This window comes from Corvus brachyrhynchos, unplaced genomic scaffold, assembly GCF_000691975.1.
Source record: "Corvus brachyrhynchos isolate BGI_N302 unplaced genomic scaffold, ASM69197v1 scaffold4, whole genome shotgun sequence".
Lineage (NCBI taxonomy): Eukaryota > Metazoa > Chordata > Aves > Passeriformes > Corvidae > Corvus > Corvus brachyrhynchos.
The window spans coordinates 5218752-5231567 of record NW_008237878.1 but is presented as its reverse complement, the minus strand read 5'-3'; the positions used below and the strand labels follow the sequence as shown (position 1 = coordinate 5231567).

The 12816-nt window shown below is 45.3% G+C and overlaps 1 protein-coding gene across 1 annotated transcript in view; it reads right to left on the bottom strand.

Annotated features, from left to right (window-relative positions):
* Positions 1–467: 467 nt before the first annotated feature.
* FLNB (filamin B) overlaps positions 468–12816 on the bottom strand; it is a gene marked incomplete at its 5' end in the record, with an annotated part of 71631 nt that continues 59282 nt past the window's right edge. Inside the window, 11 exons of the mRNA XM_017732301.1 lie at positions 468–2286; positions 3055–3258; positions 4185–4403; positions 6781–6957; positions 7983–8115; positions 9923–10038; positions 10134–10271; positions 10505–10771; positions 11317–11439; positions 11744–11896; positions 12493–12696. Coding sequence (XP_017587790.1) covers positions 2099–2286; positions 3055–3258; positions 4185–4403; positions 6781–6957; positions 7983–8115; positions 9923–10038; positions 10134–10271; positions 10505–10771; positions 11317–11439; positions 11744–11896; positions 12493–12696 — 1922 coding nt within the window. The remainder of the gene's footprint in view (positions 2287–3054; positions 3259–4184; positions 4404–6780; positions 6958–7982; positions 8116–9922; positions 10039–10133; positions 10272–10504; positions 10772–11316; positions 11440–11743; positions 11897–12492; positions 12697–12816) is intronic.

Here is a 12816-nt window from a genome sequence, read left to right as displayed (position 1 = left end):
TCTTGCAGCAGGAGAGTGTTTGGGAAAACATCTGCTGGTTTCCATGGCTGTGCCTGGAGGTTCCGGCCCCAGGTGCAGGGAGACACCTTCTGCAAACAACCCCAGGGATCCCGGGGGGAGCAGCGGGTGCTGGGAGCGCCCTGGGATCAGAGCCCAGCTGGCAGCTCTGGGCACACAGCACTGCCTCCATGCCTGGGGTCTGCACAGTGCAAACCAGCACAGCTGTGTAATGCCCCATCCACACTGTGCCCACTGTACCCTGTACGTTTATGCCATGTACTAAACTTCTGCCATTTTGTTTAAGGGGGGAAAAAAAGGTTTCAGGGAAAAAAATTAATGGTGCTGAGGTTCTGCCTAAATTTTCACAGCTACCTGCACAGGCCATGGCCTATTTGGTCTGCCTGAAGCTGCTGTGTGGTGAAGTTTCAGTGTGAACTCTACTGACTACATATGAAAAGAATCCGATGTTGTTTTTAACATGCACATTTTAATGAAGCAAACATTTCTATTTAATAAGTTATAAGATACAATTTTACAATCCTGCATTTTATTCCAGTTTATTTTGGTTTTACTTTCTAGTTTACAATGTAGTGAGCATTTCACATTAAGGCACAAAAAAAGCACAGTAAAAAAAAAACCCAACCTTCCTTTATTTTCCTAATAACTGTGCTGGAGAGTAGTGCATCCACACATAACTACAGAACTGTAAGCATGAACTTCTCCCGAGGGACAGTGACATGTCAACAAATTCTACCTTCTCCAAATTGCAGAGTTAGAGCTCATCAGGAGAGTTTATTGAAGCCCCAGCAGCTGACAGCAATTCAGATATGCACTTGGGAAGTAGTATGGAGTAATCTGGGACAAACAGACAAGTTACAAGGAAGTTTCCACTCCCTAACCCTCAGCAGCAACAGTGGTTGCAGCACAAAGGGGATTTCAGGAGAGATGAGTTTGCTTCAGGCATGTCCTTGGACTGAGATACAATAAACACCTTGCACCAAAGAGGGGTTTGTTCATTGATATTGCTATTACTGGTACTGCTATTATTGGTATTGCTATTACTGGTAACTTCACAGACCCACCCTGTGTCCCACTGCAGATGTAGGTCCCAATCTCAGAATGCCTTATTTGCGCCCCATCTCAGCCACCAGCCTGGCCTGCAGCCTCCAGGGAAAACCACTGGTCATCTTCTCAACACACCATGGTGCTGTGGACTGCAGCGACTCTGGGTCTCACAGGTGACAGCCATGCCTAGCTCAGCAAGTTCAGGGGCTTCACCTAACCCAACCAACCCAGGGCTTGTTTTTAAATCAAAAGAGTGGGGGGCGGGGGGGGGGATTACCTGTGAAGTTACAGAAACATCACCAGCATCCCAAGCTCATTAAAAACCGCATTACTAGCATCATGGCCAAAAAGCTACCTGTCTATAAAGTTACAAAGCATTAACATAGAGAGGCTGAAAGATTACAGGAAGTCATTTTCAGTCTGCTTTTGGTTTGCTATAAAAGATAAACTTTTTCTAAATGTAAACCATTAGCAAAGCATTTTCAGAAACATTTTAAATTTGAGTGGTAAAGCTACTTATAGTAGCTTTTTATAATGTTAAGCGTTAAAATTGATCAAGTATACAAAGGCACCTATTATAGTACCAGTTTTACCTCATTTCTTTACAGAAAAGAATTTGAACTGGGGACAGCCCAAGTCATATTCCATAACTAAAATGTAAAGTCTCCAGTCAAATAAAATCAGTAGTTAAGATACCCAATTACAAAGACAAATTCCAGTTTTCAATTAACATCTAAAGTCTTTAACATCCGCAAGGGAAATTAGTGTCTAGTCATCCACATGATTCTCCAAACATTAACAGTGACCCGGACAGTACTACAAAGGTAAAATTTGAGGAGATATTAAATAGATTGACATTAGGTTGGTAAGTAGGATAGAAGTGAAATGCTTGTAAAAACAGTTACAGAGTTTATGTCTGACTATTGAAATGTGAGCTGTGTGTATCTAGAAACTGCATTTTGCAACAGGACTGCACCCAGTACAACTCTACATCTGAACTGCAAACACAGAGAGCGCCTGACACTCAGCGGGTTTATGGAACGGTGACGTGGAAGGGACTCCCAGGAATGTGCTCGTCACCCCACTTCACTGCCAGGACATAGTCACCCCTTTCCTTGACAACATAAGCAACGTTGTACTGATGGCTGCCCAAATGCTTGATGGACACCTCTTCGCACGGTATTGTAGGTCCATGTACGCCAACTAACAGCATGTTGGAACCTACAGCAAAACACACCACTGTTAATATTCCTGAGCTTAAACAAGGCAGGGTGGCTGTACCATAACATACTGGCTCTGTAACACATGGACTTTGTTATTTTAATTCAGAGAGTGGTAGCTGAGTCATACATCAGATTAATTTGGTATAAGAAGGAATCCTATATTAAAATGCTTTCAACCTCAGAGGCAAGGGTTTAATCTGTGCTTTTTGCCAGACCTAACAGGTTACCACTATCTAACTACAGGTTACCACTATCTAACTACAGGTTACCACTATCGAAGTAGAGCACAGGAGACATCAATGTTGCTTGTGAAAACAAGCTGGCATTGCTTTACAAGTACTTCATCAGAAGTTAATAGCAGGGGCCAGTGGACACAGCTGGCCTGTAATCCACCTACCACCGAGATCCCAGATGATGATGATGATGACGATGAGCATCAAAAGGTTACAGGAACACCATGCATTACATGCTACAATGTACCACAAGGGTTGCTTAAGTTCAGCAACCTGTTTGTTCTCATGCCATAACCCTGTGGGTCTTTCAGGTGCACCTGGCTCAGATGAAGCCATTTGGAAAGGAACTGGCATCTTTACAGCCTCTGAATTAGGACTCACTTGGTAAGCACAGTATATAGTATTTAGCAATTTTCTTTAGAACCAGATCATTACCTCAAGCTCTGAATTTTAATTCTGCAAGCTGGGTTAGGGAAAAAAATGCCCAGCTAAACCACCCACCCAGAACATCCATCTGGTTCCTGTATCCATACCTGCTTTGCTGCAGTCCACAGAGAAGGAGCTTTTCTGACCCACAAAAGCCTTTGAGAGTCCTGCTCCCCGGGAAACCACTTTGCTGGCATCCGAGGTGGATTTGGGAATGGCGCTATAGCAAGTTTCAGTCGATGACCTTGTCACCGACTCTACCAGGATGGAAGAGGTTTCGTTGGCACTGCCCGGACCAACCAGTCGCTGCCCTGGAAACAGAAACGTTTCTCACATTCAGATTTGCCCCATCTGAAAGGCATTCACAAGGAGGTTTCGAAACCCTCCTAATGACTAGCATGCATTCTGGATCCAAAATGCATTTTTGGAGAGGAGCAATTTCCTACTTGGGTTTTTAAGCTGACATCTTCCAGCACCGCTGGCAACAATCCCATCCCAGAGCCCTCAAGTGGCTAAAGGACCACAGGAACTTTAGGATTCATTAAGCAAAGCTAGCTGCTTAAGAAGAGTTAATTGTGCTCCAATCACCAAATGCCAAAAATGACGAGTTGGCAGAAAAGCAGGTGCAATTTTGCAATGACACATTTTGAAAGCAGAGCATCCCAGCCTGAGGGAGCGCAGTCCCTGCCACCCTCTCCCGAGAACAACACCACACCAAGGGCACCACGAGGGCTCATGTCACTAGCTCAGGGGAGCAGTAGAGATGAGCTTCAGCCTGTGCTTAAACACAGTGCTGGAGAGAGAACAAGCTTCCTAAACCAGCCTTCCTCACTTCACCTAGAAGCCTCCCAGACATTACTGACCTTTGCTTAGGTGATACCTGCACCAAAATTAGACCAAGAGAGGCAACACATGCTACAGGTGAGCAGGTTTCAGGCTTTGGGGGTGGGGGGAAATGGGTAAATAAGTCATATTTCCCGGCTACCAATGAAAGACCCTAGCACTAGATTAGGACTTAATATTACCCCATAAAGCTTTTTTATGCCTCATCACTGAGTTGAGCTGCCAAGCTCCATGACTACTGCTTTTGTAGCTGCTCCTGAGACCCCTCATCTAGGCTTTTGCTTCTAATGTTTTTGGGCATCTAGACCAGAACACCACATTATCTCGGAGGGACGTTTTCGCTGAATGACATGACCTGCTTCAGGCACAGAGTAAATACTAATTAGCTTTTTACCTGTAACCTTTGCCTTGAAGGGGCTGCCCACTATGTGGTTAGGTCCACCATATTTAACTCCAATTAAATAGTTTCCTGGAGCCATGGGTGTGTACATGACTTTGTAACCTTCTGGAGTTTCCTGGCAGTCCATTTTCACCTTTGATGGCCCTTCAATTGTAACAGAGAGGGTACCTGGACCAGCCTTGGTCGTGTTAATGAAAAACTCCGATTGCAGTCCTAGAAAGATGTAGCACAGTGAGACACACTCTTCCTCACACCCGATGTTACACACGCAGCCTCAGGCATTACATCAGGGCTAATTCAGCGCAAGATCAGGCTGCCCAGGGCTGCAGGCAAGGAGGGACACCACATCAACCCCAGCAGCCTTGCACAGGCCAGCCCCAAATGGAGCTCTGCACCCCTGGCAGCCTCCCCGGCTTCATCCTGCTCCCTCCTCCAGTTAGGCTATGTGACTGTGTTGGAGAAGGGGTCATAAGAGCCCTTCAGGACTGAAATGGAAGTAATTGGGTATCAAAAAACTGGCTTAGACAGAAAACAAGAGCTTTTCTGCTGGGCATCAGAGCCCACACCCACACAGCTCCCGCAAGGCAAATTTTGGGAGAGCTCAGAGCTGTCTCACTGCCTGGACTGTAAATCAGCAGTGAAGGGTGCACAAGAAAGCAGGAGAGACAAGGGGCAGGAGATGGCCTGGAGGAGATGGGTGTTTGAACTGCTCGGCAACAGCACTCCAAGCAGTTTGTGGAAACAAAAGCTTGTTTAATTACAGCATCTGGTTAACACAGCTGAATTATTGCTGCTAATACTAAGCCAATGACCCAATGCCAGCAACACAAGAAAAAATTAAGTAAGGCTTTCAGCCCCCAAATAATTTACTGTCAGACTCTGGCCTCAAATATTTATGATCTTTGGGCTGTTGCATGAGACACTGTTGAAGAGGAATAAAGTGCTCGGGCTCACTCAAAACCAGGACAGCCATGGGAAAGTTTACTGCTGCTGCGATGGAAGCATGAAGACATGGGAATAAACTCGGGAGAAGTTTCTAGCTTCCCCACAAAAGAGGCTGTGTCGCAATGCTGGAAGAGCCCAGCTCCCACAGAGAATTGTGCCATCTTCCAGTGCTCCAGCAGCCCATCCCCCTGGCACCGCTGGCCCGGGAGGTCAGTCATCAGCCCACAATGCCCTGCTCAACTGGAGAGAAGTTAATTCTCAAAGCCAGCAAGCTTCACAGCTTCTCTCTATGAGTTCTTGCTCCAGAGGCACTGCTTTTTCCTGTGCCTCAAATGAAGGCTCACATTGTTGGAGGCTGCAGACGCTCAGCCCTCCCAGGGGGACGGTTCAGGTGCTCAGCCACTGAAACCCCTACACTGGGTCATTGTTCTAAAACGCTGCTCAGCAGCTCCCAGGGCACCGCACTTTTGGCAGTGGCCAGGATTCAACAACGGGGCACAGAGCAGCTTTGCTGAAATTAAGCAGTCTATTTAGATTAAAAACAACCCCAAGCACCTTTATAGATGAAGAAATATTCCCTTCTCCCTGATGCTTCACTGGCTGGTATTAATGAGTGCTTTTGTTTCCACCCATTAAAGCAGCTCGAGCTATATCTTTATTTTATAGAGTGTATCTGCATGTTTCCAAAACCAACTGCTTGGTTCCTCCAGAACAGCAGAAGCTTTGACCAAATAACTGCAGTATTTTTTTTTTTTTTCACAGTGAGAAAAATGGTATGAAATAGAACCCACAGGAGACAGCAGTGGATAGGATAAGATGAACTAGCTATTCCCTTACACAACAAAAGAAAAGAAAAATAATCAGTTATACTCTGCTATTTACCTGTGTGTGTGGCCTGAGCAAGAACACAATTAAATAAATCAAAGTGCATATCCTGGAGTGTTTTCATACTTTCTTACTACGGCCACAAATCATAGAAATGAAAAAACAAACCCTAAACCCTACATTCTTGAGCTGAGAACTATCAGATAAGGCAGCCACAGCAGACAACGAGGTGTCAGATTTCCAAGAAGAGACTGTTCACGCTGCATCTGGAGCATGCATAGCATACTACCAACAGAACAACCCACCTTCTCCCTAGGGTTTACACATCCTACTGCATTTCACTTGAGATTTCTTAGAGGTACAAGCACCAAAGGAAAGGGACAGGATACACCCTCATACTCATTTAATTAACACAAGTCAAACAAGATTCCTTCATCTAGACAGCCAACTCAGACATTGTGTTCACGTGTGGAAGGGAGCCAGAGCATCTCTGGAGCTCGAGGGACCACCGACGTGGAGCTAAGCTAACCAGCAGTGCTGTAGCCCAGCTGCTAACCAGCAGTTCAGCGAATGCATGTTGCAGTTGCTGATTTACAGAAGTTTTAAGTTTGTTAAGGCTCAGTATAGGGTGCAGACTTGTGAGTGATGGTTATGACATGAGGAGCATGCTAGAAAGCAAAATAAGCCTGCACTCAGGTCAGCAGAGAATGTGGGTTAGTTCAGCTGCCTTAGCAGGTGAAGTCATGTACAAGTATGCCTAGAAATAGGTTCTGTGTGTCTCAAAGCCCAAGTGCAAGCAGGTTTGTAGGAGAAGGGTTACCCGTGGTGCCGCTCTCCAGGCCGGATCCATAGGCTGTGACGAGGGCGGGGTTGCCCGCCTGGCCGGGCTCGCCCACGCGCACCTTGAAAGGGCTGCCCACCACATGGCTCCCGTTGAACTTCACATCGATGGAGTGGATGCCGTTCTCGTGGGGGATGAACCGAACGGCATATTTATCTGCAAGGGAGAAGGGGCTCTTCTGACAAATCAGAGGCAACAATCCAACTATAAACCACCAATTAAACCCAACGCAGGGCTGATTAGCAACCCAAGCTTCTGAAAGGCTTTGGCCTATTTTGGTCCCAGCTTAAGTGAACTCAGCTACACGATCTGCTAAACTCGTATTTAAGCAGGAAAATGCTGTATTTATCACAGAAGGTTTTACAGCTTGAGTATTCACCTTGCTCACTAGGACTTGATCTCAGCTGTCATCTAGTCTGCAGGGTGAATTTTAGGATTATTTGCCTCACTCGTGCACTAAAACATGACAACTGAATCACAGCCCAATCTGTCAGCAGCTGAGGGAGCAGTGCAGAGAAGAAAAGCAGCTGGTCAGAGCAAGCCAAATCTTACCAGCGAGCTGAGTGTGCTGCTCTGGCACCACACCTTTATCTAATGAAGTCATTTAGCAATTTGCTGATATTTCACATTTTTGATTGCATGTTAGCTCAGAGGCGGGACTGATCTCCCCCAGCTGGACAGCTGCTGTCTGTTCATAGTACAGACCATAACTCATACAGACTTCAAGTGAAAAAGAAAAGCTCATTGCTGAAACAGGTGTTGAACTTTCTGTAGTGTTTGCTTATAGACAGCTTCCTTGACATTTCATGTGAAGGAGTGAGTGCGAGTTAAAAATAAACTATTAGTCAAAGACTGAAGCATAGCTTTGAAAAATAAACTTCTTCCCTGGTTAAATTCAACAACCACATCATATTTCATTTATTACTAATGTCACCGTACCTTCGCTGGCAAGCCAAGATTTAAATATTTCTATCTTACACAAGTTGGGGCTCACTCAGTTCATGGAAAAGCATGGACATAACCCTGATCGAACAACTCTTGACACCAAAAAAGTCATTTTTCAAGCAACGTGCTCATCCCTGGGATACGCTGTTCGTAAGCCAAAGGAACTGAATTTCCTACGGGGCAGCAAGTGCTTTGAGGTCATGCAATTGTGTTGATCATCATCAAGCTGTGCTCACCTGGCTCCAGCTCAGACACATGGCACTCTTCGACAGCTCCGGAGGGGCTGTGGACTTTAGCATCGATCTTGCCCTTTGCCCCATTCAGCCTTATTGCAAAGGATGCTGGCTGATTAACTTTTAATCCAGACTCCTGAGAATGCAACAGTCAGATTATCAAATTTAAACTTTCATTTCAGACAGCACAAGATTTGTGGCAGGAAAATAACCACTTCAGCATGAGTGCTTTTCAGATTTTAACAAAAGGCATAAAGTTGTTACTTGCATTAACTCTCAAATCAGAAGCTCTCTCTCTCTTAGGGGGTGGCTGATTCAGGAGTCACCCACGTTGGCTAGGCTGACTTTTCCCACGGTAACAGACTGTTTTTGGAAGTCAGACAATTATGCCACATCAAAGAGATGCAGGTTTACAATACTAGTCACCCGTTATCACTGAGGTCAGCCCTCAGTATTCAGGCACTTGATTTAAAGGATGCTTAAGCTATAGCTCCATGTTCAGCCCATTCATTTATTCCAGATTCATTCAGGGAAAAGCCTCTGATAATCCAGTTGTCTGAAAGAGTAATATGCATGTTTATATTTGCCACAAGAGGCTGCATTTAGAACACCACCACAAGACGTCTTAAACATGAGAAAGTAATTTAAAACACGAAACCAGATGTTGCAGTGCTGTCAGGCCACTGGTGGAAGGCGAGGCAGCTCCGCATCTGAGCCACAGTGGTCTTCGACCAGCACAGCCCATGCAGCTATCCAGCAGTAATATCTCATGTTTAACATACTTTACCTCATCTTGTTTTCAACTAAATCTTGAAGAGGGAAATAAATGCAACTGAGTAGAACTGAGGTACAATGTATAAACAAGTCCCTGATGTGGGTTTAGTGGAGGCTGATGCTGCACAATGCACTCCGTTACCGAATACTCAGCTTTATCTGCCTCTCCAGGACTTAACTGAAGTGAGTATTCCTGTCAAAGAGTCTTTAAATGAAACACAAGGCAAACATCAATACCACAGTGACTAATTAACGCCCTTGTAACTCCTGGGTAGAAGAGATACTATCGGATCAGGCTGTCATGGTTCATTTACACAGCTGAGGTGGAGAATTCCTGCAGCCCAGGAAAACTCCGGGGGATCACAGCTGGGACATAGCCAAAAAAAAGCCTCAGCTGAAGTACTAATCACCACTCAAGGAGGACTAAGGTACAGTATATTTAGACACAGATTCTCAGTCTCACATCCAAGCTTCTGGCTTTGGAGATTTCAGTCAGGCTTTTAATGTTACTTGTATTTTAATGCCTGTAACCACACACACACACAAATTATATGGTGAGGTTTCCAGATGAGCCCACACCAGCTACAAAGCTGTGATTCACTCTGAGATTCACTACTGTTCATGAATCATCTGAGCTGTGACTCTGTGGTTTTGTGACATCAGCCAGAGCAAATCTGCACTCTGAACTCATGGTGGGGCCACCTCTGTCTGCCCAGCCAGTCTGCAGTGATGTTCCAACCATGCAGCCCTGCACTACCTCACCCATGGAAATGCAGCTCTTCATCCACGTGCCAAACAAGGAACTTGGTACCAACATGATCACTGGTAGTTCACCTGAGTTTCAGTTCTCCTTGGCCTTCCCCTAGCTAATGGCATGGGAAACATGTCTTAGCTCCTCCAGTGCTATTTCTGGAGCCTCTTATTACTAATTCCTAAGTGTTATCACTTGTAACACACTCAGTTGAGCCTTCTGCCTTTGAACTCTGGCTAGCCAGAGTTATCCAGGGGCCAGCTGCCAAAAATCTCTCTGACTGCAAGCTGAGCTTGAAAACAAGCACCAACCAAGGCAAGGCTATTACTAAGAAGAAAGGACAACCATTTTGGTTTTGGAGAACAAGGACGAAATCAGTTTCTGTGGTAAGTTGTAGAGATGTTTCCTTATGTCTCACCTGAAGACTAGTGACAGTGAGCCTGCGAGCATCATCAGAGGGGGCGATGACGGGAACCAGGTAGGGGCTTTCAGGAATGTGCTCATCATTGAACTTTATGGACACCTCATAGTTGCCTACAGAGAGAAGAGAAGAGAAGCAGTGAGTGTCCTTAGTTTCTTTCAAAGTCACATTCAGTGTTGTTTCCACATGATTTTGTCTCAGTACATACCTGGCTCTTGAACTATATATGATGCACCACAAGATCCATCTTTATGGTCATCAAAGGTGATTTCTGCTTTACTTGGGCCTTCTACAGCAATAGACAATCCTCCAGCTCCAGCTTCCCGTGTCCATATGCTGAACTCAGCTGTTGAAGCACATGAGAGCACACACTAGAGTAAGTTTGCTGCTTGCAGCTCAGCTTCCTTCTAACAGACTGTAAAGTTCCACATTTGAGAGTATTTGAAGAATGGTAACTCATCCTATTATCCTGGGAGATACTGCTTAGCAGTTTCTCCAGGAGGCTGCTGTTAGCCAAAACATTGCACTGCAGACCTGCACACAGCAGATCCTGGAGCTCATTGAGGGCAGAGGACTCACCTGGAACACCTGTCTCTCCACGCTCCAGCCCTGGGCCTCCAGCTCTCACTTTATGGGCTCCCCCCTCGCCCAGTGGCCCCACGGTGAACTGGAAGGGGCTGCCTGGCACCGGCTGCCCTTTGTATTTGACATCCACAGTGTGGACCCCCATTTCTTGTGGCACAAAGCGGACACAGTAGGTGTTTTTGTCACACTCTACAATTTCAGCATCGAAGTTTCTCCCAGAGGGACTAGTTACCTGGGCTGTCATATCAGCACAATCAATTTCTAGAAAGAAGAGAATAAAAAACCACATATTAGAAAGTGACAAAGGGTTTTGGAAGCAGGACCTGAGCTCAAGTGATTACCCAGGACAAATAACAGAAGAGGCTTCATGTGTGCTTCTGAGCAGCAAACCTGGACAGCTGCAGCTTCCCAGGTGCTACAGAGGCAGGTGAAGTGGCTGGATAAGTGCAGCCAGCTAAGCCTGGCCTACGTGATTCACAGTTTCCAGACAGCAGTACAAACATTTAACAGCCAACAGGATGATCTTAAAACCCTGGAGCTGGGGTGAGCTGTGCAGCCCATTCTCCAGCCTGCTATGCACAGAATAAATTAAATAAGGCCTCACCAGTATTTATTTCTCCATGTGTTGATTGTGGTTATACTTATTTTTAACTGTTTGAAAAGACACACTACCAGTGTTTCTTCCCTAAGCTATATTAATATGAGAATGTCTTTACAACACTGAAGTTCGTATTTTCCCTGCTTTAGGTACACCCATGCTACACAAGTGCAAGTTGTGGTTTTGGGGATAAGGATGTTGTTCTTACCTGGGATTTTTAGGTTCAGATCACATATGCTTCCTACTGTTGCAACAGAGGGAGCCCGTCTTGTTCGTGTGATGCTCTCCTTAACTCTTCCTTCACCACTTATCTTCACACTAAATGGGCTGCCTGTAAGTATCACAGCAGGTCATTCCTCCTCTGCTCATTACACACTTCATTGAGGGCAGAAATGAAAGCTTCCTCTGACTTGTAGGGGATCATAGGGGAACTCTTATAGCCAACTAACCAAGTCAAATACACCCACATAACCAGAACAGTTTCGGATGCTTGCTTCCTGGGGAGAACCTTCTTGAATCTTTGGAACCTATGGCCCAAGCCAGACCACACAGCCTACCCACAGTTCCAGAGCACTGGTCAGCCAGGTAAGACTTCTGTTGTACTAACCAAAAATTTGCCCAGCACTTCTGCTTACCTGGAATGTGTTCGTCTGCAAATTTAGTGGACACAATGTACACACCAGGTACAGTTGGAAAATAGGACACTTTGCAAGTTCCATCTTCTAGATCTTCAGTTTGGATCTCTACCTTGCTGGGTCCTTCGACTGCCAGTGAGATCCCACCATAACCTACAATATAGATAAGTTAGCCTCAGATTTCCATAACTCTACTCTAAATCTGACATAAAATAGTCCAAACCCATAGCAGGTGCTAGTTGGTAGGTTTGTATCATACTGGGCACATGGGAGTTGCATGATGCCTTAATGGCATTTCCATATACCTCATCAGTCAGACATTGAGGCACAGCATGCATTCAGCTCCTAAAATTCTCTGACCATATCCCTTTCATCTCATTGATGTTGAAAAGTCGTCTTCCAAGCTAAAAAAAGTTATCTAAGGCTTCAAATTAAACCAACAGGGAAATAAATATCTTCCTCATCTCCTTCCTGCTGTACCAAATGATACTAGAGCCAGCACCACCAAACTAAAAAGTTTCATCACTGCCTCAGTGACAGTCCCTGTTGGTTGTAACAAAGACATGAGCCAGGACCTTAAAAAGCATATTCTAAGTTAAGAGCACTGTCTGTCGTTAATAACTGACAATAATGACTGTGTTTAATGGCAGCTTGTGACCTGGTGGTCACATGCTGAGGGAGGCGGTGCCCTTGTGTAGAGTCAATATATATCTCACAGCATCTCATGGTCCCTCTGTGAGGGAACTAACCTGCATCTCTTGTGTCTACAATGAAGTCACACATTTCAAAGGTTCGTCCTTCTACCAAGCCACGTCCAAAAACTCTTGCCCGTCTGGCATCCCCGATCTCGGACTGGACCACCATGATTGTTACAGGGCTGTTTGGTACATGGCTCCCGTTTTTCTTGATGCTAACCAGATGTTCTCCTACTTCCCGTGGAATGAATGAGATGCCTACAAAGCAGAGAAATGTGAGAAATTTATTCAGTTTTTATTCATGTTATACTTGATTTAAATGCCTTCATCACACCAAGAAATGAAATACTGCAAGAGCACTCTCTTTACTCATGTTGA